Consider the following 27,620-nt stretch of genomic DNA (forward strand, 5'->3'; position numbering starts at 1 on the left):
CATAAAGCACCAAAACCACTTTCCCCTTCTCTTGCCACCGAAGAGCAGAACGGGCCGCAGCACCAAACCTCTGCTCCATACGCACATTTTTTGGCGATGCTCAACCAGATGTGATACGGGGCTGACGTTAACGCCAGCGGGAAGGAAGGAGGAATAACAAGAGTTACCTAAAGCAACCTGATGCAGCGTCCCCGGGACTCCCGGGGTGCAGAACAGCGCCCCGGTTCCTCGCCATCACTAGAACACGGAGGCTATCCACTGAGCTACCCGCCTCTCTTTCCCAGAGGCTCAACGCGTAACCCTAACACAAAAGGAGAAAGCCACGTATGTTTTAAGTAAAGTGCCGGTTTAAAGTCTAGTTTGAAAATAGAGGAGCAACAAGAATAGAAGAAACCACAAACTACGTACTCGATATACGTGTTGAGCATCCTTTTTCCACTGGGGAAAAACACGTCTCATTGCCAATTTAAAGCTACTTTAGGAAAAGACTTAGGTTTGACTGGCACCTCATTTTGCTGGAGATGCACCGGTCGACATTAAAAATAAGGTAATGCGCATTTCAGAAAGAGTTCTCTTACTTAGAGACTAAAAATGGTTTAGTGCCCCAGAAGAGCGGTCCTGCATCTCACCGTGACAGCACCACGTAAAGGGTTTGATCTCCCTGCACGCGATCTGCACTTCCAATGCCTGCACTTGTTTAAAGCTTCTGAACATAAAAGGGTTTTAAGCTGCAGCTCCCTTAAAATCCCTTGACGCACAAGGAGCATCCTTTGCTCGAATGATCATTAGAAAAAATTTCATGGCCTAGAAGCAAAAAGAAAAAGAAAGAGAAAAAAGAAAGAATTTCATGGCCTACAAGCAAAATACTTTAGCTGACCGTTTCCATACTCAAAATACTTCAATAAAACACCCACACAGTGACAAGAATGAGACTTTAATCAGTTTTAAGTGGAGTTTTAACACTAAGAGATAAAGGGTTGTTAAACACAATAACAAACGGACATCTGATTTGTATGAGGCATTATCCTGTACATGTCATACTTGGTTTTTGTGTATTCTCAGTGCATAGCATTACACACAGAGCCACTGTTGCACAGCACAATAGTATTTGAAGAGGCTGAATCAGAGTAAGGCTGCTTAACAGACTGATTTTTTTTTTTTTCTTTTAGTATCTATATATATATATGCTATATGAAAACAGACTGAAAATTTGAACCGGCAGAGAAAGGCAGCTCTGCCAAACACTGCAGTTGGAGCCCCTTTTAGTGCACAGTTCCACCCCATCCATCTGCATGCATGACACTTTCTAACAGTATTTAAAAGGTAAACGAGGCACTTCGTGGCAACCACAGGCATCGTTAACATATTGCACACATTTGCTATGACTAAACATGGAACTTGCACACTAGCATCTTATTTTTTCTTTTTTTTTTTTTTTTCTTTTTTTTCTTTTTTTTGAAAGCTGAAACATTTGATGCTGCATGTAAACTCCACTTCAGTTTACAATGTGTGCCACAGGAACGAATCCGGATGCTATTTATACAACTGCCCTTTAATAGCTGTGGCAAATATTTTGAGTGGGGCTACCAATGACTAGGGGATGCTTCAGGGCCTAACAGTAAGCTCTTACCGAAGTGATGCCTTCAAGTAGTTTCAGACATGTAAGCTGTTGCACATCCAAAAAGGTTTAAGCATACAGTCCAGAAACTCAAGGAAAGATTACCTACAGAATGCAGTTCAAGCTAATTATGAATACTGTCATAAATAAAGTTTTAATAAGGACTCAAAAACCTTTCAGTCATAGTAATTCTTGTCAACTTCTATGGGGGTGGTAACTGAAATAAAGTATAGGAGAGTATGTATAATATATATTTATATATATATAATATATATATATAATGCCATTTTTCCATTTCCAATGACTACACCATAAAACGTAAGCAAGGCTTCTCAAAGACATCGTAACATTCAAAAAAATCAAAACCCTCATTCCAACCTTCACATTCCAAAGGAAAAATAACAGTGCAAAAGCCCATCACGTCATGATTTCCAATCGGGCCCTCAGCGTTACATACCGGAACCGCACCAATCCAATTTTTATTATCCAAAGTGGGACACGCAGCAGTGTCAATATCCAAATACTTTTAAAGCATGAACATTTTTGTTTATTAGCCAACACAACTTTCAACTGTTAAAAAACAGACAAGGTGAAACATGATTCGAAGGGTAAGAGTTAAACGTCACGTCCCAAAGTAACCACCTCCTGCTCGTCAATAACAGCGGGAATAATGAGCGCTGGAACCAGCAATCTTGATCCATTAAGCTATTAAAGTCTAATTAAACCTATAAGTCAGAAAATATTTATCAGCTTTGTTAGAAGTTAGAATGATGAATCTGATGAGCAAAATTGACCAATAGATACCGAAAAAAAAAAAAAGCACTTTATACCTTCGTTTACCAATAGTAATTACTGGAAGTCCTGCCTTGTCTCATTCAAATTCTTACCATTAATGCTGTTGTACCTGGCCCTTACAGATTCCATACACAGTTGTTATCTAGGCGAGAACACAGCTAATGAACTTCAATGTCAGCACCAATAAGTTAATTAAAAGGGGGGGGGGGTGTATTACATCCTAAAAAAAGTGTCAATTTGGGGACAGCTATTCATGGCATACTTTAGAGAGAACAATTTTGTCAGCTACTTCACATTTGTATGCAACAGTAGTTGTACTCTTAAGTCATCTGCAGTCTGGGCATGTCAATTATATACCGAAAGTGAATCTCAAGCCCTACTCCTGGCTGTATCCCTACGAACAAATAATACAACACTGCCAGTTTAGAAATCTAATTTGTTGGGTGGTTTGTGTGTTTTTTTTTTTTTAATAGCAAACAATATATTTGGGACAAGCTCTGCTTTTTAAAAGTACACATCTTCGTAGACACACAGCGTTGAGAATTTACTGCAACACTGGTTTCCTCTATATCGTGTGTAACGTCTGTTTTTAAAACATCGTAGGTACTGAGTATTCAAGTAAAATTCCCTAACAGTTAATGACATTTTTTTAAAAAAGTGTGCAAAACTGCAAAACTCATTATAATAGAATGTGTAAGGTCAAAGGGGTGGAACGGCTGACAGAGGTTTGATTGAATAAATGCATCATAAATCCTCAAAACAAACACTAACCTGGAGAATCTCCAATTGAAATTTCCTGTGCACCATTACAAAATATTTTTATATTAATGAGAAAAAAGCTTGCAAGGCAGCACATGAAGTATTCACAGCAGGAGTATGATTGAAAAACTAATAATATAAATGTAAGATGTTGACTGATGTATGCACTAATAGCATCTGACTTTTAGCACTGGCCTTGATTACACAGGAGATGGAGCAGCCATTACAATTCAGAAAAAAACAATTAATAAATCATTGTCAAATTTTGTAACAATTTGTTTCAAGCCCATATTTTAGTTGATAGCCTCCACATTTGTATGGTTAAGTCATTGTTGCTGTGTTTCCTTTCTGTGACCCCAATAATTTTTCTCCCTTCATTTGCGGGTCTTTAGGATGTTGTGAAGGTTCATTCCTGTACCCCTATACAGAATCACTCCCTCTAGCTGCCTTTTCTAGCACCATTACACTTAAAAAAATAAAATGCACAAACAACAAGCAGTGACAGCGGCGACTCTTCAATTGTCCAGGATGAATTACGGTAGCATGCTAAAGAAAGGTGCATGTAAATAGCCGGATATGGTACACAGGCCAAGCTCCAGCGGACTATATTCCTTTCTGAGCATTACTTTCCATCCCCCATCCAAAATACATGCATTAGAATGTAGTAAAACCTTCTAGAAACATCTCTTAGCCAACTGCAGACTTTTCTGTTGCCACACAAGTGCAAAAAAAGGGGCAGGATGTGAACCTGTATATTTTCGAAACTTCGTTTGGTGACAGAACACAAAAGGAAAAATTCCTACGTATACACATTAGGTCTGTCTCCACTTTTATAAAACTGGAATAAAATGGGAAAGTGCCATGTTTATAGTTCCTAATTGAAGTTTTAATGTCCTTTTGACACAAAAAGGTATATACATATCAGAGCTACGTAACCTTTTTTTTTTTTCCATCTGGACAAGTGTCAAACCCTGTAGATTTATAGGGCAAAACAAGATTGGTCAGGAAAGAATTGTTCCTATAATTGGTAATCTGACACTATGTCCTTTTGCCATTTAAAAAGGTCCTTTTTTCAGTTTATTCAAGTTTGTCATTCTTTGTGGTTGGTTTTTTTTGTGTGGTTTTTTTTATCTCCGATAAAAAAAATATTCAGACTTTTGTAATCTGCGTATGCTGATCTTCATCAAAAGGTTCATTCTCTGGATCAGAGTCAGTGGTGTCAGAGTATCTATAATGATCAGGTTCATTGTCACTAACATCTGGTGTTACAGAAGTTGAACTGCTAGCCTCTGGATTTGATGGCTCTTCTACTGTTTTTGTGAAAAATAGCTTCACCTGGGAAAGGAAAAAACAACATTTAAAAAAGGAACCTGGACTTTAACCGAGCACAGGTAACAATGCAATTTTTATCAGCATGGCTCCTTTTGCTACACTGAATCACACGAGTGCTCCTCTCTCTACTCTGGAAAGCAGGAAATAAAGAGCGAGCTCTTCTGAGGTTAGCCCGCCTCTCACTACCACCCCTGACAAAATAAAGAACTGGCAAAGCTGAAGGAGTTCTGAATATCTGCACCAACCACGGGTACTCTTGAGTTACAGCAGCAGTACCGCTGCGGCGGGCCATGCCACACCAAGCTTTTTGACCGTCCTACCTTCGAGACCTCCGCGAGCACAAAAAGAGATTGTAAGAAGAGCGCACAGGAATGAACAAAACGCTCTATAACCGGTGACTTGTGTGTGTGAGCGTTCAAAGTCTGATCCAAGCAACATTCCAACAAGCGACTATGACCATTACCTTCAAATGAGCACTGCTGGGGTCTAACTGATATTTCAGGAGCAAGTTGGGAAATGCTAAAATTCTTAAAAATGCTTTTTCGTTTTTAAAAACAGTGCTGGCAATGGCTCATATTCCTCAAAGCTAAACTCACAGGTTAAGGTATTCCCGCAAAGCAGGCACCTCTGCAAATCGACTCAGGAATTACTGTGTAAAGCTCAGAGCTCATGGCAACGCAGCTAGTACAGGAAAGATGCTACCTGGGTCTCTGGGAATCCTACTCCTCATCTCTAATGGCTTTGATAAATACCTGGAACAACCTGAAGCCTTTACTCCCAGTCTCTGAACACCTATCGACTTCCCAGAAAGCAGATAAACTTACAAAGCTAGAAGCTTTGCTAAGCGGTGGCAATGCTAATACATGAATTCAATTTCTACACAGACAGCAGTTTCAAATGGTTCCTCCATAAGGCAAGACAGACAAATCAGATCACGTCATGCAGCTTTTCAGCTTTGTTTACACATAATATATACTGACCTTGAAGTTTGGAGAGAAATATCTGTTGGCTTTGTCTTTATTTGCTTTGTCTAGATCGTTTTTTGTTAATGTAAGGATTAAATATTCCTTATCATTATCTGAGCGCTCTGTACTGAAAATACCATCAAGTTCCTGATCTGCAACTAGACTTCCATTTTCTACTTTGTCTGAATTTTCATCCAGTCCTATGAAGAATGTATTTACCCAAAAGTGAAACATTTTGTCCTGGGGGAGGAAGAACACAAAGAACAAGCTTGCTTTAGTATTCACTACTGGCACATTAGTTAGACTAATATCATCAGCTGGTCAAAACCAAATCGGTAATATCAGACAAAACTTGTTTGGACAACAGCACATCATCGGTTACATTGCATGCAAAGACATTTTCACCAATTCTCCTAGACAATATGCAAAACTCTGCATGAATCAGACTCAATTTTAATGAATTAAGCTTTCAGAAGTCAAAAGTTGGTTTTAAAACGATCTATCATACCTACAAAAAAGCAGATGGCAATAAATTAAACAAGAGTTAAACTTGTAATCACAAGGCATAAAGAGATTTTTTTGCTCATACCTTGCCAAGCAGTAGCCAAACCCAACAGACAACCTGTGCGAACCAGCTTAGGTAAGTAATATTTACCAATAGAGAACATATTCCTTCCATAGCTTCCCACATAATGGAATGCTTTTCTTTATTTTTACACAGAAATAGCTGTAATTGAGCAAAAACACCCTATAAATACAGGACTCCTATCGTAGTGGATTCATTACTGCTTTACAGAGATGGTTTCTACCAGTCAGATGTTTGCTGACCAGTACTAAGAGAAAGTCAGATTTTGAAGGTGTCTGCTGTCCTTCTACACAACAGGAAGTTTTTAATGAGAAGATGAGGCATTGACAGTTTAAGTATATTCAACTTAAGCAGAACTTGACAGATGACCATTAGCAGCTGGAACGGTACAAGTTAGATTATCCACTGTAACACTGCAACAGGTATACCTGTACAAAGAGGCAAAATATAAATCAGTGATTTTAAAAAGTCACTGGAGAACTAGCTGGTATCAGCCAGGATATTACATGCTTATCATTATGACTAGCGGGGTCGTTGTGAGTCTCCGTATGTGCTACTGAACAAGCAGCATTGTTTTGCTCTTGGCTAGACAATCTCTGAAGATGATATGCCCAGGAACTTCACCTTTAAGCTCTCAGCTAAACAGCTCCGTAGGATGCACCGAATGCTCTTGTTTTAGTTCTCCATCACTTGCCATACTTTTGTCAGTCAAGAGTTGATGTTTCCAAGATCGACTACCATTAGCAGGTTGATCCTGACTAGCACATGAAGCACTTCTCCATCTGAAACTGAGCTACATTTCCTTCCTCTTTAACAAATGAAACCTTCTATTTTACTCTGATTTGAGTTTTAAGGCAAGAAATCCAAAATGCAAACAGCCAGTGTTCCCACAATAGTCAGTATTTCTGCATTTCTGTTAAAGCTGCAGGAGTGACAAAGCTAGCACACACCAGAATCTAACATTCCTTGATATTATACAGGACCAGAACACAAACCGACTCCTTCTGAGCTAGTTTACATATTTTGGTTTACCAGAAGGATCTAAATCCAATTTCTTACGGGAAAATCCAGGTCCTGCCCCATCATCCTAGCTATTCACCTCTGCTGGTAAGCAGGGGGGGAACAGAAGCGTGGTTCTAGTGTGTATCATATGAGCATGCCTCCCTGCTGAAGGCAATTTGGCACCAGCAAAATATCACAACGTTTTCCTGGGCCAACGAGAAGGGGGCAGGGAAGAGCTGGACTACTGCTTAACTTACATTCGTCTTCTTCACAAATTAATAAAAACATGTAAGCACACAAATACTGGGAATTCAGAAGTGTCTGATAAAAAAACTTCTACCTGCCTTCTCTACCAAAGTACACCCATTTTCAGTATTTTAGGTAAAGCATACAAAACCACTTCCCGCTTGTGTGCATTTCTGTAAGCACCTAAGAGACCCAGAACCTGTAAGGAAGTGCAACGGCAAAGACAAAAGTTAAATAATTCAGTCAGAAACACTTCTGGTAGTTAAGAAGTTATCCACTTCAACACACGCCTCTCCAGTACCTTTGGGAATCAAGTTAATCTACCAAATTAACATGCTGTAATTACAGTTGTCTTGGGAGACTAACAGACGTTTGTCACTGCCACCAAGTCCCTTCAAGCCATCACGTCTATGAAGAAGCCTTGTCGGAGCCCATCCATGCAAGGCAGCAGTCGGTAAGTTCTTGCCAGGCCCAACTCCTCATAGACTTAGCACCCTCTTCTTCTTCACTAACACTACCTCAGAAACGGTCTTAAAAATGCCCACCCCAGGACGTGGAAGTAGAGGATGAACATCCTGGGCAAGTGGGTTTATTCTTCTGTAATGCTCCAACGAGTCATCAGCCTGCCTGCTGATGGCTCATGAAGAAAGTGGCAGTAGGCAAAATCCCCATGAAGACATCTTCAGCGTAACCTGGTCCCGGCTCCTCCTATGCCCAGATGATGAGTCCCTCAAAAGATAGGTAGTCCTCCAAGGAGATGAGATAGCTACTCCTGCTCAAACCAAAAGACCAGTTCAGGTCAAAACAGAAACAATGAATGGCATCAGCTTCCCAGCTACAGAACAAGAGGGCTTTGGAATCTAGGTGCCATCTGCGATATACAGTGGGAAGAGGCAAGCCTGAGCTGATGTTTCCAGTACCCAACAGCTCTGTAAGCAGATGGATATACCACCTGCAGTCTCACCACTGGTGAAGAGGACATCCTTCCAGTGAGGACTTAGAGAAGAAAGAGCATTTCCACACCACGACCATAGTTAAGGGAAATCCCACCTCTTGTAGCTGGGGTGATGGTACTACTATGTTTCATCCTTCTTCAGGACCACAGTGCAGAAGCAGCTATGCACTCTGGTGCTGGTCCTCAGTGCCACTCATGACACCTCCAGTGAGGTCAGCAGAGGAGAGGACAAACTTGATGAACACACTGCAGCAGATGGATGGAAAATGGCTTATACCGATAGTGCTGAAGTTTTGGAGGAAAACAATGCCAAAGCAAACAAGGCCACTGGATGTAAACCAATGCCAGCAGAAGCAGAAGGCATGGTCTTGTCATGCCTCTCCTTAAACTTCATCAGGTAGAGCAGAACCAGGAAGGATTTACTTGGCACTTAAGGGCCTGCCTGAACAAGCAACTGCGGGGACTCTGCTTTACTGATAGAGTCTGGAGAAGACAAGACAGATGAGAAACTTCTCACTAGACATCTTTCAATCTGTTTTCCTTGGGATAAATCTGCAGAGGTCTTCAGGGACTCAAACTAAACAATACAACTTGGCTGAGCTGGTCATTTATCCTTTTATCTCCCTCCAGCTTTTTAAAGCATCAAGTTATTTTCCTTCCTTTCCCACTACACTAACTTAATAAGTTCATGGGTACTGGAACATGGCACGGCCACTCAAACTGAGGGAAGACTTGGTCATGTTTTTTTGGAATTAGCTCTTAAGGCTGGTAACTGTGTCACTGCTTTTACTGAAAAACAAACCTCATTATTCAAAGTGAGGATTCAGCCAGCTTCAGCTAAAGCATCAGGCTGCAAGAGAGCGTTGGGAGACAACGAAGAAAGTTGATGTAATATGGGCCAAAGACAGGAATTTTAAAAATCAAGGCATGAACTGAACTTGGGCTTTATATAGCAAATCAGAATACCAGATCAAGTGCTCAAAGGAACACAATTTAATGAATAGGCTTCTGAAAATGAGTATTAGCTAGAGGCTTTTTTTGAATGCGTTTTGCTTCACTTCCAGTTACATCACAGGCATCTGCCTTAAAAAAAATAAAAATTGCAGATGTATTTCTGACTTTCACCAAATCTGTCTCGTAAAATCTACAGTGCAGTATCAGCCACTGGAGACAGAACCTGATTTAATCACACTATTTTGACATACAATATTTATCCTTACCTTGTGCAGTTTTTCAGTTCTCAGACTGACAGAAAAATATACCTCACTCTAGAGCCAATATCTGCCTTTAACTGCAGACTGAGATCCAAAGCCGAGATCATTTAAGCCATCAGCTAGGAGTTCCTGTATCCTCCCGAGAGTTTAATTTTGCAGAGATCTACAGGCACTTATAATCACTTTGCAGCACCAGCTAAGGGTTTTGGAGATGCTATCCAGCAATCAGAAGATGGAGATCATGTTTCAACTTGTTCCACGCTGGCCTCACAGCCTTCCCGTAGTCATGGCTGATGGCACTTCTTGTACCGTTTTCAGATCAACAGTTAAAGTCTTCTGACATTTTCAGAGTTCATTCTTCAGTGTCTGCTACACGGCAATCATCCAAAGTCCTCTCGAACCGTGCAGCAGAACTCCTCATCTATACAGACTCAAGAGATGAAACGGCATACCCAACAGCTCAAACAATGCTGTCAGCCCTGCCTACGCTAGAGTCTGGGTATAAAACAGCAGCGACTCTTAGGAAAAAACCCACACCAACATTTCCCTCTCATCTATACTGGGAGGACTCCTGAAAAAGGTCTCCTTTACCCCCAGGCTACGCAGGCAGGAAGATTACAAAATCTTCTGTATTATTTTTAAACAGACTCTCATTGAACCAAGTGATATAAGGATACTCTGAAATACTTTAAGATTATCATGTCAACATCAACAACTGGAAGAAAAAGGCTTCACACAGATACATGGAAGCAAACCTAGAGAAACCACAGCAGCAGCCTGAGATGGAAGAATAGCTAAGCTACAAGACAGAGAAACAAAAAACCATGCTCAAAAAACCTCCAAATTACTAACTTCTATCCATCAGAAATTCATACATAATAACTGTACTCGAGCCTCAAGCCATTTTGTTCTCATATGAGCACGCATTTCGTTCTTGAAAGGAAGCAGCTACATCATACTGAAGAAATAGTCCAAGAATAAAGTAAACAACTTTATTAGACAAGAAAAGACCAAAAGTTGTGGACTTACTAACTGATGCCAGGTGGCACAGATTATGGAAGAGCTGAAACAGGGCAACTTTTTCAGAGCAGTCACCCTCTTACCAACATCTTTCCACCAGCACCAATAATCCTTTGGCTGAGGTCAGCTCTCGCTAGCCAGTGAATTTGCTTGAATTAAGTTTTGCCATTAAAAAACCAGGACACTTGACTGCTTTAGATTTCACACTGACACTGCAACGCTAGGTACTTAAAGTCACTTGGTCATTCAAGTTTGGTTTGTTTCATGCACAATAATTTTATCTAAGAAGAGCTTGATCAAAGTTGAGGAGGACCCTCCATACTAGAGAGCTCTGCAGATAATGCTACTGTTCTTCAGAGGATTAAGAAATTTGGAAGCAAGTACAAATGAGCAAATCTGGAGCGCTTCAGCTGAGATCAGTGGTATCAAACATCAAACCCAGCAGGAGCACACAGAAGTCTCCTTCATCTCCAGAGATGAGACATAGCCATTCTCCAGCCTGAGGCCCAGAATGGATCGAGAATTACACTTTTAATTAAATGTTATTAGTTTTTTGATTAGGTTTCTTATGGAAAGTCAAAATGCAGACTGGTAGATATGTGATGCCTTTAAGTGTGTGCAAGAAAACTTGTTTAGCAGCTACCTATAAATCTGCTAGCAGGAAACCTTGGAAGAGCAAGAACCAGTGACGGGCAACAGACCTGTAATTCCAGTTTTCATAAACACGTGTGAATAAACCAGAATCTCTGAAAGGTAAGATCCTCTTACTCCTAATTATGCTGTTCCTCATTAAATTAGGTGATCATTGCATAGAGGTGATCTTCTTCAAAATGCAACGATTCTCCACAGTGGAAGGCCCTCTCTTTTGGGGTTTTGAGCAAAAACTGCATGGAGTCAGTTTATCTAGAAAAGGAACAGGCACAGGTGTGAAACGCTTGTACAGAGAAATGTTTTCAACTTTGTGCCAAGGTAGGTTTTCTGCCACAAATATTCCCCTTCGCCCTACTCCCATCTTAGTCACTTTACATAACAAGTTGTCAGAAGGACCATGTGGAAGGATCTCCTCTAGTGCCAAAGCATACACCAGAGATGGAATATTTCACTAATTCTCAATACGAAGACCTCAGCAGTGGTTTCATAAAACAGACCAACACGCTTACATCCGAGAGGATCCAGGGACCCAGTCCCAGATGCCCTCAATTCGTGTCTGCATTTACAGTAGAGCTAACAGAGGTGGTCTCACCAGAACTGTGTGACCCCGTATACCTACTTTCTTTTGGCCTCCATTCTTACACAAGGTTGAGGGCAATTACACACTAGATTCAACAGATCTTTGAGGCAGATTATCAAGGTGGTTTCTTTCCAAAAGACTTACGTCTGGTGAAGGGACAGCTTCTATCTCACAGAAAAGCTTGCAGATGTGGAAAGAAGAGGTTTCACCATCTCAGCATTTCTTGGCCCTAGCAGTCCAAAAACACTGAGAAAAGGAGCACCTCTGCACTATCTGTAATCCACAGAACCTGAATAGTTAGGGTACTTGATAAGAATAGATAAAAAGGAAAAAAAAAAAATCAACCAGCTACTCAGAAACTACAAAGAGATTCTTAAGAAATGAAACCATGACTGATATGACACTCTGAAATGAAACTACAGCATAGTAACACGCTTGCTGCGTTTTTGCAGACAATTTTACACACTCTTGAAGACTACACTACAAAAATTGTATGTGATAACGAGGAGTTCTAGTTTATGCTGTCACTGGAGCTCAGTGCTCTCTATAGAGATAAAACAAATACAGGAGTTCATTCCTGGTGCTACAGAGCCAAGATCCAGCACGTGAGCTGCGCACTGATATTTCAGGGGCTTACTCGGGGAGGGGCAGTGCAGCACAATATTTCCTACAAAGTCCGTTCGCAATCCACGTGTTACTGAAGATGATAAAGAAACAACAAATTCACAGTTAAGATAGGACAGAGACCAGATAAAACAGGACCTTGTCTCAGATGTTTGGGTTTTGCTTCATCTCCTCCCTGCATCCCTCATGTCTAGCCCACAGTACTTATCTGGGTGCTCCTTTACAAGTCCGTTCTCAAAACTGGCTCCTGTGCATTGCAGTTTTAAATGTCAATAATTTTAATGTTGACTTAAAGTAGAATTTCCACTTGTAAAATGCTTCGTTTTACAGTTCTCTTGCATATAGCCACATTGACCAACTAAAACATCTCATTAAACAGGCAGAAGAAAATATTCCCATCAAGAAACTGTTTAAAAACTTTTGCAGACATCAGCACATAGCAAACAACAGAACACGCCATTTCCAGCTAGCGCAATTATACCATTAAACTAGTTAACATTACCTTGTAACTGAACAAGTCCACAAAATAGCGTGCATGTGTATTTACAAACACATCTAGTAGGTACAACCTCCGTGCACAGTTGTAAGAGACTGTTATCTCATCACTTATGTTTGTCTCCCAACCCACTCCAGTATTTTCTTATTTTTATGCTTTGCCTGTACACAGGATTCGCTCAATGAACGCTCTTAAGTTTTATAACATCCATTAAATAACAAACAACTATTCATGAAGAATTTTAAGGAGTATATACAAAGGTAGCCTTTAATCAACATGGTCTCATCCTCACCTTTCACTTTGGTAGATGCAAACTAGCTCCACAAGCACCAGAATTAATGAAACCCAGTAATGAGGCATTCATCTTTAAGAACTCGCTGACTTTGGTGTCAAAGTAAGTTCTAGATTAATTTTTTCCACAGTTGAGACACTGATAAAATTCTCAGTTGAGTGAATTCTCTAAACGTCTATGTCAAGGCATTACAGCTGGGAACTGAGAGATGGCTGAATAGATTGCAGAGATACTTTTACAAAGTGCGTAGGAACTCAATTATCTCAGAAATTCAACCAAATTTGACAGATGGGTAGAAATCAGCCAACAGCACACAGACAGGATCTTCTGTGCCTGCTCAAACCTTAGGAAAATTTAGTGAAGAAAACAGCTGGAGTTAACTTGCTCAGTATGCAAGTCTATTTTTAGAATGAGAATGTTTCTTCCTCAATTAGATTACTCACTACTACCCAAACGACTGCAATATATATCCAGTATAATTTTTATCCAACCTTTGTACTTAATCTCACCAACTCTCAAAATATCCAGCTTTCATTTTGTGATAGATTCACTCCTTGGGAAAACTAGACATCAAAGAATTAAATACTGTGATTACACATCACTGAAGAATAACCAACATCCCAGCCCTGCATCAGGATTGGCTCGACAACGTTTTACAGAAAAGCGAGAAAACCAACCTTTTTCAACATCTTGTTCTGTTTGTGGAAAAATTCCACTTTGATATCACCGCATACCGGCAAAGGTTGAGGGAATTCAAAGTACATATACTTGTCTTCACGTCTTGAGGGTCCTGAAGGGGAGGTGAATATCTTTACCTTTAGCTGGTACACCACAAACTGAGGATCTGCATGGCAAAACAGAGTGTCACTTCGTAAGAAATGCCTTAAAGTGTCAAAAAGCACAGTATTAGTATCAGAATCACAATCATGAGCTACGATATTTTGAAAGTTAAATAAATATCTATTAAGAGGCAAGCACCGCAGGCCGCCAAACTTTGCTAGATGTTACTGGAAACAACCTAACAGATTTCTGTCCTTTGTAGCAATACTTCTCAGGCAACCACAGAGTTCCTAGAAAGTTGCTGTTTCTTTTTAATGTAATAAGAAATGACTCTGAAGCGACAACTTCTTGACTCTTCCTTGCATATTGCCTCTCATCTCTGTATTATATGGACGTAACTGAGGGGTTTTATTCTCTCTCATCTCTTCTTCGAATTGCAGAGTGGGCAGTCATGTCAGCACAAACCAATTTCTACTCTTACACAAACAGAACTGCTATACAAAAACAAGGACAAAATTTAACATTACTACACAAACCAACCAGCACTGACAGACTATACAGCCACAGATGGTAAGTCTACCCTGTAAATCACCATCACGAAAAAAGTGCCAGCCACGGCGTAACTTTCCAAATTAAATCTGCCGGGGTAACAGCTGAAATTATGAGGGTTTTTTGGTGCAGACTAAGATGATTTTCTTTGGAAGTTGCGAGACACCAGCAAGAAAGCCAGAAATATCAAATGAAACTTACTCGAAGAAGTCTTTCTGCATTTGCTCCCGACTCCTCTATTAGTATCAGATGCAGACCGCTCTCTAGACAATACACACTGAACCATACCCTGCCGTAGAGCGTGGAGCCACCCTGAAACCACCCCTGCAGAGCTGTGGAAGTCCTTACTGAGCAGATCCACGCTATCCTGCTGAACAGCCTAGCTATAAAACTACTTATCTCCCTCAAATCCTCAGAGCTGCGAAACCCTGTCATCCCTTCGATTTGCCCGAGAGGCAGGACTCTGCTCGGTCAGTGACTTTAAAACAGAAGGAAGTAACAAGGAAGTCAGATTTAAAGTTATCACGTACTGGTGAAATTACTACCATCACAGTACATGACATGACTGAAGAAATAACACAGACCACTGGTTTCACATTCTGAAAAAAAAATTAAAACAACACTGAAAACTCCACAGAAAGGTAAAATACTGCAGTACACAAAGATGCTGAAGTTGATAGTTACTCTATCTTCTCAGGTGCTTAGCAAATCTTTTGTTTATCCCAACATCCTACCGTGAAAATAGCATGCTAACAACCTGGTACAGACAAACAAGTTAATGCCCATGCGAGCAATTCATACTTGTAGCTTGATTTCGCAAGTATAGCACAGTTTATCCAAAACATTAAATAAGTGGTAATTGCAGAAATCTGTAACCTCCACACCTCTACCCTACAGGCAGAGGTTTTTTGGCAGAGGCTCCTCCTTTCTTCCTCCTCCGGTAAATACAGCTAGCCTGACAAGTTGCTTGATTGTTTCTTATGGGCATTACATGTTCAGGTACTGTCTCACAACAATATTAATAGTGCAATTTTAATCAAAGCCACAGGAGGCACTGGAATTAATTACACATTGCAGTAATACCCATAGCAAAACCATTAGAAAGACTTTTTCCACTAACAAAAAATGAACACGCAACACTAGGCAGTTACTGCCCTGTAACGCAGCCCACAGAAGGACAGAAGTGAATTTGTATTTATACTTCAAAGTTTCAAGGAATCTGCTGTTCCTTACTAACACACTGTCTATCAGCAAACCAGATTAATTGTTTACAGGTGTGTTAATACTTTATAAGCCTCCATACAAAAAAAAAAATTGAGTTGATTAGATATTTACCCAGTTGAACCGATTTTTTTTTTTTTTAAAACATCATGGGAAGAATGATGTTGCTGCATTTGAAGCCAACACGCAATTAGGCAAATGTTTTTCAGCAATTCATGTTTCCCAAGAGTTGCTATATTAAAAAAACCAAAAAGGCTTTTTATAAAAAGAAGCAAATATCCAAATATATATATATGTACGATCACTTATCTTAAAACTGTTAAATACTTCCCAATTTAAAACTGTAGTGAAACAACCATACGAATCCTTCACAGACCTCAACTTACTACACCTGGGAAGATGCTAGCGGATAGACCAGACTAACCCAGCAGATTTTGGAATGCAAAGTGTTTAAGTATGATCTTCTCCTCCATCAAGATGTGCAGCTCTTCGTGTCACGTAACAGAACGGTAACGGTCACATAACCAAACCAAGTTCAAAGGCCAATGCGTTTCTTTACAAGAGCTAACGGACGTTAAGGAGGTGCTGGGTACTTACTGCAAGTTCCGCCACTGAACATGGGAATTGTTTCAAACATCATCTTGTGAAACAGCAGTGCCACTGGTCTGTAATCCAGGTGATTCTTTAACAGGTAGCTATAGTAGTACACGTAGCGTCTCTGACTGGGAATTGTCACTCCCTAAACAGAGGGAAAACAAAGGTCAAAAACCATCAAGACCATTTATTAGCATCACTAACAGAGCTTCTGCCCATTACCTCAGAATATAACTGAAGGCAAATAAACCACGAACGAAAAGGTAGCTAAAGCACCTGGAACAAACTATCCTGATTTATGCTGAGTATACCTCTGGAGCAGCGACACTGGAGACCGGCACACAGAGTGAAGCATCTGAGCTGGCTGTACCTGGAAAGCAGGGGAGTGCTGCGCTGCTTTCTACAGGGGTTTTTGGTACAGTAACTCGTGACGACCCTCAGCGATTTTTTCATTGTGGACCATCCTGGGCACCTTAAGGACTAGCAAAGACATAATCCACCTCCAAACCATTCCCAAAGACAGCGTTCCCCTTTTCCCTAGACACGTGCCCACATCTCTCGCACCCGTCCTGCGGAGCGTTTAAGAGGAAGCTGTTTGCACACGTTTTCTAACGCCAGGCCATTAATCACCGACCAGTCCCCAGCACGGAACAAACAGGACACTGGTTTTCCAGTTACTTTAGTACGTATCTCCAAACATCCACCTCAAGCAATGAGGCAAAGAATGCACGTTTTTCCATACCTCAAAACCAAACACCTCAGAGACCCTGAGGGCCATGATGGCTTCATACTCCTGCTTTTTTTTGGGGTGCAAAGTGGAAAGTTTCATTAATGTAGGCCCAATAGCCCAAAACTGTTAAATGAAGGACTTCTCAGTTGAATTAAAACTCTGAAATAAACACTCGCTTTGTGAACATACAACCAAAGAACATTTTAATTACCGATTTTAAATCAACTTCAACTTCAAGTAAGGGAATAGTTTTAAAGCTCCTATAGCTAATATTTTCAAGCAAAAGCGATAAAGATGAAAAATAACGTAATTACCTAGAAAACGCATCACATGGCTTATAACAACCCATACTATATACTTGCAACAGCATCAGTAAGTAAACTTTCATATTAAAACTAAATGTGAAATTGCAATAAACTAGAGATAACAAAGGGTTTTCATATATGAGCCTATGAGCATTTTGGTCACAAAACCTAGAACACAGTGTTTCTACAAACTGTTAGTTCTAATACCTGCTTCACCTTACAACAGCCACAAGCTAAGAGTGGCCACAGTACTTTTAATTTAGTACACATCTATCACTTCCTGCCTTTATTTAAAAAAAAAAAGTTGATAACTATGTCTCCTTACCACTTCAGCTGTTTCTAAACTACACAAAAGATTTTATCTCACAGCACTTGTACAATGACCTTCTTAAGTAGCCTTCTACACTGACAATGTTTTTGGTTCAGATGTCATCTCAGTAGTTATCAGACCCACTTCTTAAGGGAGCTCTAAAGTTTGCTTTCCTGGGATCTGAGCTTCACGACTGAGAAAATCCCAGCTTCAGAGCAAGCCATCAGTAATTTGCTAATGCTGCCGACCAGAAGAAAGCCATGCGGGCAAGGAAAACGCATCCTTCTCTGCCCATAGCTTCTCCGTGCTGTAAAGGATTTGCCCCCCAGAGAAACCCCAGCACACCTTACCAGGACAACCAGGGCTGGGACCAGAACAAAGGGAACACAGTCACTTTCACAGCTACATAAAGTGACAGTCCATCTCAAAGCAAAACCAGTCCTCAGCCAAGAGGGCAGTTTTATCCCTCCAGCCAGAGATTTTTACTCCCCCAAGACATAGCCTGAGATCCTAAGAACCAGCCACACTGAAGTGGAACAGAAGGTTCTCAATTTTCCAAAGGTCTGATTTCAAAGCAGAACGCTTTCATAACAAGCTAATACTCCAAGAGGTACAATCAATCCCCACTTATTTTTACTCAAGAAGAATAAAGAACAGGGAAGTAGTTGAAGTATTTTCTCCTCAAGAAGCTTACGTTTACCATCTATCACTAGCTTCTCTAGTCCCTATGCCAGAGTTTCACAGGGCACTGCCGAACTGTGTAGACATCAAAAAATTGTCAGGCGTGCTGCTCCTGGTTCTCCTCCCAATGTAGCACAGGCAGTATTATGAAGAACAAACATTTTTGGAAGTAATATTCCCACATTCACTTTAATAACGTGCCCTACTCTGAGAGTAAAGCTAAAGCTGCACCCTCAGACTAGGCTTACGGCATCAGGTTTAGTAGAGGTTGTCACCTGAGTAGGTGGAACAAACAGGCATCACAACTGATCAGCTCTAACACATCAGACATTGGGTATCTACCCTGCTCAAAGAGTCATTCTGAGACTTCCTCCACAAAATAATTGGTTTCCATCTCCTGTTCAGTTACACCACTATTAGAAGCTGCTCCTAAAAATACAAGAGCATGACAGTCCTGAATGGAGCATGAATGCTCCTGAATGGATCATCTCAAGCTCAAGCACTTGAGTAGTTGTTCCCAGTTGATACCTATCTGTTGAGTAGACTACGCTTCCTTCTGAGACTAATCCTCACCATAAAACCTTCAAGGCAGAAGTGGGAATAAATAAAGACCTTCTCCAGCTGGAGGAAGGTAAGTTGTCAGTCTTTATCATCACAGTAGTATTTCAGTGTCCATCTTAAGGAAAAAACAGGTGATAAGCTAACCATTTCAAACAATGGAAGCAGCAGCTTTTTTAGAAGACCTTTTTTGGGGTTTACTTCTCCCCCAGTTCTGAAAACAGGCTGGACAATTACAGTTCTTTATCCAATTTCAGAAAACAGTTTGTCTCCCTTGGTTCAAAGAGAAAATAGAAATCAGTCGTGTTCTACTACAGTAGTGGTGACTGATAGACACAACCACTTAGCCAATACTTTATAATCTTCATCATTCCCTTCTGAAAAAGGATCCTCCCACTATGGTGAGTTACAAAAGTGAAAAGCTTATGGAAAAAAAAAAAACAATCAAAAAAACCCCCCAGTTTTTGGTCAGAGACAGACTTTTCGATTCGGTTCTGCAATGTCTTATTCCGCACTACCTTTCCCAGGACAACAGTACGTGAACAGACTATCTAGGAACTGTCAGCCTCATCTGCAACAACTCTCACTTGATGTTGCAAAGGCCTCTGTGAAGCTGCTTCTCCCAGCAGGCACTTGGGAAAAGCTTGCTACAGAAGTACTCGAGGTTGTTCTCTTGACCAATTAGTCATACTTCCTCTTGCAATTAGACTCACACTTCCTGCCGGCACGGACTAAACCCTCTCGAGAATCACTCTGCCATGCACATTAATGGCAACAGTGATTTTAGCTATACTATTCTGAGCAGCTGTATACAAACTGTGCACCTTGCGCTTGCTTTAAACGAAGAAAATTTGGTATCTAATTAAAGCCAGTTTTCCTTCATCATGCGTGTGTTGGTCCAGCAACACAAAAAAAGAAAAATGCATTTTCTTGTTCCCAGGTGCAAACAGCTCTGTTGATGCCTCACTTACTTTGAGTTCAGGAAGTCAGTTATGTAAAGGTGTGGTGGAGGGTCAAATCAGAGAGCAGCACTTGACATATAACACTGAAATATGGGCCACAAGGGAAGAAAAAGCCCCCAGAACCTCCGCTGGAATACCTGTTTATAAACACTACTTTAAGGATGATGTGAATCACGGGCTGCCCACTGTCCACATAAAGATAACCACGCTGAAGTGGAGTCGGTTTAAAAAAAAAAACCCACACACCAACATCAACTCTTCCAGTAGAGACATCGAAACCAAAACAAAGTTGCTGGTTACAGACAATATTTACAGTGAAGCTAAACAAGGCTCTCACTATTCCTGTTTACTAAGCTCTCCATTACCTCAAACATGCCAAAGGTACCACTGGGGTGCTGATGAACACCTAACCGCCCTTACCCTCCACACACTAACGCGCAGAAATACTACCCTTTTTCTACAAAAGGGAAACTGAGGTACAACACGCTTCTCCATGTATTTGTTAAGTTTTGTAGTTTTCATGATATTTTATCTGGCTCTTTAGATAATCTTTATCAGCAGGAGTAATCGACACTGTTTATTCATCACACAGCTCATTCCTATTCACTATCATGTACCCTTACCAAGTGCCACAAACTTTTGACGGGAAACCTTGACACTGTCTCCGTTCTAGTATCGCACCACAACTATCTTCTCAGCAGTACGCGGAATAACAGCTCCGTCTTGTAAAGTGAGCAAACTAAGAAGTTATTTGCTCCTTCCAACAAATTAACAGCCAAATTCTAAAATTCCTTATGTGACACTTGTGCTCTCAAGAGCCTTCAAACATGAAGCTCTGCTTATTAGAGATCTACACACTGTGAAATTAATACTTTATGCAAATATTACAGGAACACAGAGAGCTCTGTGCTTGAGTGGCCTGCCAGGATGATCCCCCTGGGCTGCTCTACCAACATACAGGAGGAAATGATGGAAGATGAGCAGGAAGCTTGACGAAGTGACCTTGCATGATAATAAGGCACACGTTATTATATTTGGAGAAGATTTCAAATAAGGAGGTTAAATTCCCACTAATGAGACATAACCATGCCAGAAACGTCCAACATACAGTTACTGCTAGGTCTGCCTGTACCACTGACAAGGTCTTAACAGAAAGCTCTTGTAGCCACAAACATCATTTCTCTGAAATGAGATCCTCCCATTTCTCCTCAGGAAAAACTAAATGGCAGCACCTCATGAAGCAGGCTCTGAGGCCGCCAATATCTGGGCTTAACTACCCTTTTATTGAAAAGGGGTATCCAACAACAGGCTGATATACTCTTCCAGTAAGGATATTCAGCTGTAACACACACTGTAATGACTATGTGTCTCCAAACACCGCCACAGAAACGAAGAGAACCTGAGGAGCTAACCAGCTCATCCATTCAGACAAAATGAGCTAGAATAATCCTCTTATTTGGGCTGAAAATGCTGAACGAGAAAGTTCACTCGTCAACCGCCCATTTGATGTAACACACAGTAGAATGCTATTTAAAAGGCTATTTAAAATAAACTGTCCAGATCATCTCGAACAGGAGATGGAAAAACTAGACTGTTTTAGTGTTGTGACTAATTGCTACTGCTGCTGAGGCAAGCTTTTTCATCTAGAACAACTGCACTGATCCAATAACGTTAAAGCTAAATCAAACCAGATAGCACAACCGATGGAAAGTATTTCTTAAAGGGCTTGACTATTCAAATTGACCTTAAGTAGGAAAAGCATAAAGATACAGGTAGGAGAACCGAAGATCAGAAAATAGCTCACCTTCTTGTCTCTGGTCCTTACTTCCCCATAGAAATCTAGGGCTTCTTGAGCCTTTAAAAACTTGCCTCGATGCAACAAATATGCACATATCATTACACCAGTTCGTCCCTTTCCAGCTTTACAGTGGATTGCTGCAACATGATTGTCATCTTCACTTAGCCATTGGTCAAGATCTTCACAAAAAGGTTTGATAAGCTCTAACTGTGGTGGGTTATGGTCTTCAAAAGGGTACTGTGCAACTGCAATGAGAAGAGGTAATTTATCAAAATCTCAAAAGGAAATTACAGCAAGCTCAACTGGACAGGTCAACTTGGTGACAAGCATGCAAAAAATCAACTTTCTAAATAAAACCCCCTGTCTCTGTAAAGTTTTTTATTCCAATATTATTCAGCAATGTACTGCACATTACATGCATTGCAGACATTTCTCTAGTAATACGTAAGTAAGCATCCTGCTACAATAAGAGACTATTTCACATCGCTGCTGACATGAGTGGCACGGACTCTGTATCTTACATCACGAATTTTCTACAATTTAAGAGTGCACTGGCACAAAGAGTAACCTTGTAAAAACCCATTACTCTAGCAAAAATCAGACTACCTGCTGAAAGAAAACAGGGCCAGACCTCAGTCACTGATCAGACAATAGGAATTTTGCTGAAAAATTCTGAGCACAGTTGAGTCTACGTTGGGAACAAACTCTCAGAATTTGCTCAAAGGGGTTTTGAAACAAAAACCCCTGCAATCTCCGTATTAAAAAACAGTAATCAAAAAAGAAATCTTATGTAAGGCACTTGCAATACTTATGGGTTTTAAAGTCAAACCACTGAAAGAAATTGTCCTTTTTCTTATATGGATATATACATGCACACAAACACTTTTTTCCATCTAGAGATGGAAAGAATTTCAAGCGAGCATGCAGGAAATTAAAGAAAACTCAAGAGAGCAAAAAATAAGCAATACAAGCACCCAAACCCAAACCTCTAACACCTCAGATAAGATGACAGACAATGCCATGCTGACTGGCAGAATTACATAGGGCTGTACCAGTTTCGTCAGGAGACCAGCACTTCATAAAGTACACCCCAATTCTCGATCGACAGACTTGGGATCTTATAAATACAAGTCTGGTTCATTTAAACATTCTCAGCTAGAAACACCATTTCCTTTTCTGGTCTAAAAATGAATACATTTCATTTTTTGGCAAGTGTTTGTATTCGTTTCGTAAGTACTACTCTCTTGTCACACACGCAAGGCTCCTTTTGATGAATCCCCAAGGACTCAAAGAGCAGAAGTGAGGGATGAAGTTATGGAACTGCTAAATTACTGCAGCACAAGTCCGAAGCCTTTCGGAGGGATCTGCAAGGACAGTTTATTCACTCACAGTACAGACCGCCCACTTAATCTCCCAGAAGACCAAATAGGGAAGCCCGATAAAATGAATAATCTTTGCTAAAGGAGCAGCAAAGGTTAACCAACATTAACATACACTAATAAATTCTTCCACATGGAAGATCCAAAGACTCCCCAAATGATGGTTTTATGTGAACTTACAGAGATGCTGCTTTTTGCAGCAGATGTAAATGAAAGGAGGAATTCAATTAGAAATGCTTAAGAAAAGAAGCTGTTAGAAGATGCTGCAAATTTGTCCGTACAACTTTGAGTCTATCTTAACTACATCCAATAAGGTTCCCATGGAAAGGAGAGACAAAGTAGTCCTGACAGAACAGCCTGAAAAATCTCAAGTAGTAACAGGATGCTGAAGATGCTCTCCAAGATTTGGGATCAAAGGCAAACCTTGCAGTATTTTCTTCAAAGATGGAATGAGGAGCAGATGAAATGGGTGCCCTGTGCTGGTGCAGAGGGATTAAGAGTCAGAAAGCAGCCTTACGAAACATTAAGCTGCACAATCTTGAGCTTAGAGGGTGCAGGTCCTGCACAGATTTTGGTTCCTAACACTGGAGCACACAGCATGGAGAACGGTTCTGATTACTCCCTCCAAGCTCCTAGACGTTTCAAGAAAAATCCCATAGCACATAAAGGGGTGAAAAAAAATAAAAAGGAAAGCCTGTGGCAAAGCAGAAGGCAATTTCCAGCATGGAAGTACTTCAGAAACTGCAAAAACCCTAGACAGAAAGCTAGTGTCCACAGATGAAGAGCTTTCAACATTTGGTTTTGAATTTGATGCAAGAGCATCCGAAGTTGAATACTGAACTACTATGGTGTTTCATGCTAAGTGTACAAATGAGAAGTTCCCTTTGAAATTAATTCACTTCAGAAGATTTTAAAGTAGAACTGTTGTTCCACTGCTAAGGGAAGTCCTGAGTCACCAATTTGGTTATCTAAGATAACTAATTTGGGGATGAAAAGAAAAAAAAATGCAACATGTAGCTCCCTACAACAGTGTTGTCTTATATAGAGGAGCTGTGAAAGGTGCTGTCACAAACAACATTTTGGGCTGGGATTGACAGTGAAGGGATCTGAGCACCCCCATAATAGAAAGCATAAATTAAAGCAAGCATATGTTCTGGACATATTAGAAGCACGTCCTTTTCATTTACGCCTTTTCTCCTCTTACCCAACGTATTGCTCAAGCAGATCTTAAAATACTTTTTTTCTGGCTTGTATGTATTGAGTGAGGTTTCAGGACACTGTCATTCAACATCGTAAGAGCAAATCAGAAGCGAAGATGACTTCAAAATGAAAATTTCAGTCCTTCTACATTCAGATATTAAAGCAGCCAATTACATTTTGGTCATGACCTAAAGACCCTCTTTACAACTAGAGGGATGGTTTAAAATAATAATAATAATAATAATAAAAAAGAAGTTGAGCCCTTGCTATCATGTATAGCAGTATTAGCCAGTAAGGCCGAAATCTATTCATCTCCTACAATTATGTACACACAAGTACTCCTTACCTACCCAGCCATTCTGAAGCATTGCACGAAGAGCAACCACAAGCTCTACTACTGTGCAGAGAGATGTTTCTCTCCACAAAGAATGAAGGTAAATCTGTGTTTATTTATTTTCTACCTGAGGAGTTAATACTGACAAAACAGGTACATCAGTTTCCACTCACCAGGGGTCTGATCAAAAGGAGCCCCCAGAAGTTTCCCCACTGGTTCTAGTAACTCTGCAAAGTGTCTAAGAACCAACTCATCTCAAAGAGGCATCACTTGGGAATTATTTTTTTTTTTAAAGCAACTGAAGGTTTGTTCCAGATCTTCAAAAAGTTGTTTTATATGAACAGAGACAGTGGCTTAAGTGTTCTCCATTTTTATTCTAAGTGATGCTTCTGCATAAAAACCAGACTTCTCTAAGCTTCACACCTAAATTTTACAATAAGTTTGCACACTGAATTGAACAGAAACTTCTATATAACCCCTTCTGCAAAAATTTTTGCAACAGTAGACTGCTGATTGCCTTATTAGATCTTGATCTAGTTAACTGTCAGAACATACTTTTTTGAACGCATCAAGAATATAGCAAGTTTCTGCAATGACTCAAAGCAATCTGACATCATTCCTTGTGCCCAAATCTCCTACGTTACTATTCATCAGCTCCTCCTTTATACCCTCATCCACAAACACTGAAGTTTAAAGAGAAGAACACATACTAGACGGTCAAAACGTACCTCTGCAGTTAAATTTGGCGGTGTCATAATGTCTTTCAGCACATCTGAAAAGGAAAAATAGACAAGAGTTCAAGACAAGTCTCTGAGGCACTCCCAACACCTCTTACACCTTGGAACATACAGGTCAACATACGGGAAAATCATGTATACCCATCCCCTTTATGATCTAAAACTATAGCTAGAGGTTACATACAGAAAAACCGTTTTGTTGCAGATGTATAAACGTTGCTCACTAAAATATGAGTTTATTTTACCGAAAAACAATTACTTACCCTATGGTAATTGTGGTCCATCAGTATGTTTTAGTCAGTGTGACTCTCAATGGAGACATTCACGCAAGTGATACAATACACTATTACTTTTTGACACTGTGGTAGTAACAGCTCCAGCTGCTCAAGCAGCTTTACGCTCCCACACAAACACATAAAGAGTAGATGGCTCTGACCTTCATCCAATTGACTCTCAACTCAAAACACACGTCAAGATGCCTCAACGACAACAGGGGTGCTAGGGGTGATGGGGATCACAAGGACGTTTCGAAGACCCTCGCCTACTGCAACCTAAGCAAGCATTCTTCCTTCATCTACAGGAACGCAACAAGGCCACCACAGGCAACTGAAAGCACCACTGAATATTATAATGGAGGCGACTCGTATCAAGCAGAGATTGCGATGCTGCTCTCCGACTTGGCATTTGTTCTTGAAGTTAGGTGAACTCAAAAAACCCAAAAGGCCAGTCAGCCAGTTTTCCCCTCACAGAACCTGGAAAATGGCACATTTCTGAAGACTTTGGAGTTGCATCAATGCCTCTCTCACCACTCTGCAAGAGACCCATCTTGCTAGCTGGTGGCACAGCAAATCATACTGTATTAGTCTTGCAGGATGACTTGCCTAGGGACCAACGTCTGTGAGCAGATATAAACAATCCAATCAGTAGGGCTCTAATACAGCCAAAATGGCATACTGCAAGGGAAAAAGCTAGATCAGGTGTTGGGGGTAAGGGGAAAGAAGTGGATGACCTCCATAATTTTCCATGGAGTTGCTCTCTGCAGGCAAAATGATGCTCCTCTACACGATGCACGTGAAAATGCAGTTCAGAAAGGAAAATGAGAACAATCTTGCCTCAAAACAACAGGACTCCAGGTTGAAACACAATGATTTGGAGTCATTTCAGTAGACAAAACACATCTAGATCTTCTGTCCTGATTATAATCTGTACTCTTCATAGGGTTCAAATACCCACACCAGTTTCAGGACTGGTATGAACTTATTTTTCCTTAGCAGGTATGTTATGACTGCAGCCTTTGGAGCCGTATGGAGCTTACTTGACACTTTCAGACACGCAAACTTTTAGGCTCCTACTTGTATGACTGCTGCACGTAACTGGAGCCTCGCCTGTGCTGCACTGAGCTTTGTCCACGAGACTCATACACCAGGTCTGCTGGGGCTGCACATGCACTCAGTGCTTCCCTTTCCCTCAATTCCAGAGCCTTCTCGACTCTAGCCTCTGCTAGGGAAAAGTCTGGCAGTTTTTACAGCTCTGATCACATTGCTGACACTTTCTCTGGGTCAGAAGTGATACGGCGCAGGTTGAGCTGGCAGATGGGACTGAAAAAAACATTATCTGCACTCGAGCCTTTGAGAAGAAAGGTTAGACACAGTACGTACACCCAAGATGGAGTCACCATGCCTGGAGCCATCAGCCATGCTGGGCAAAGCCTGTTACAAGCTAGTCAGCATCCGAATTTTGGAAGCCGAGTCTGCTAGGAAGCAAAGCAGTTAACACAATGCATCTTATCCAAGAAAGTTTCCTTCTTCCTTTTAAAGAAACACCCAGTTCAAAGGGGTAGTAAGAGATGAAAGTCTTCAAAACATAAAAAAAATCCACATATGGGCAAAAAAGCCTTCAAATTTTGAAGTTTGAGAGAGTATCAAGTAGAATACCATAAGGGATAAAAAATAGTTTTGTTGATACCAAGGATAGAAACTGAGCACAGAACATAGCCATGTCACTCTTTATGCCCTCTTATGGGAGCTGTACACAACACAGGACAAATACAGAGCTCCAGACACAGCTGTACAAAATATATTCCCATTTCATTACACGAAACACATGTGTATCTGCAGCAGAGATCCCACCGACACACACTTTGGGGGATGCTTCCATTGCTTAGCATTTCAAATGCCTTTTTTTTTAAAACACTGTTAGACCTGTGTGATACAGTCAGATCTCCAGATGAAACCTGAACATCTTTTTGGATTTGGCAGGGGGAGTGGGTTGTCCTGGTTCTCGTAATCCTTCTGATGATTAAAGCGAGTTTAAAGCAACCCAGATCCTAAGTGCTGCCAGCCATGCA

At 40.7% G+C, this 27,620-nt stretch overlaps 1 protein-coding gene across 4 annotated transcripts in view; it reads right to left on the minus strand.

The window, feature by feature from the left end:
- Window positions 1–918: 918 nt before the first annotated feature.
- PTEN (phosphatase and tensin homolog) overlaps window positions 919–27,620 on the minus strand; it is a 49,383-nt gene continuing 22,681 nt past the window's right edge. Inside the window, exons 4-10 of one of the 4 annotated variants that reach the window (XM_075154055.1) lie at window positions 25,265–25,308; window positions 21,630–21,868; window positions 17,022–17,072; window positions 16,283–16,424; window positions 13,813–13,979; window positions 5,485–5,709; window positions 919–4,507 (exon numbers count right to left, since the gene is read on the minus strand). In XM_075154055.1, coding sequence (XP_075010156.1) covers window positions 4,322–4,507; window positions 5,485–5,709; window positions 13,813–13,979; window positions 16,283–16,424; window positions 17,022–17,072; window positions 21,630–21,868; window positions 25,265–25,308 — 1,054 coding nt within the window. In that variant the 3' untranslated portion in view covers window positions 919–4,321. Of the gene's footprint in view, window positions 4,508–5,484; window positions 5,710–13,812; window positions 13,980–16,282; window positions 16,425–17,021; window positions 17,076–21,629; window positions 21,869–25,264; window positions 25,309–27,620 lie in introns of all 4 variants that reach the window. The other 3 variants (XM_075154054.1, XM_075154058.1, XM_075154056.1) reach the window with 3 other exon arrangements.

The sequence above is a fragment of the Calonectris borealis genome, chromosome 7 (assembly GCF_964195595.1).
Source record: "Calonectris borealis chromosome 7, bCalBor7.hap1.2, whole genome shotgun sequence".
Classification (NCBI taxonomy): Eukaryota; Metazoa; Chordata; class Aves; order Procellariiformes; family Procellariidae; genus Calonectris; species Calonectris borealis.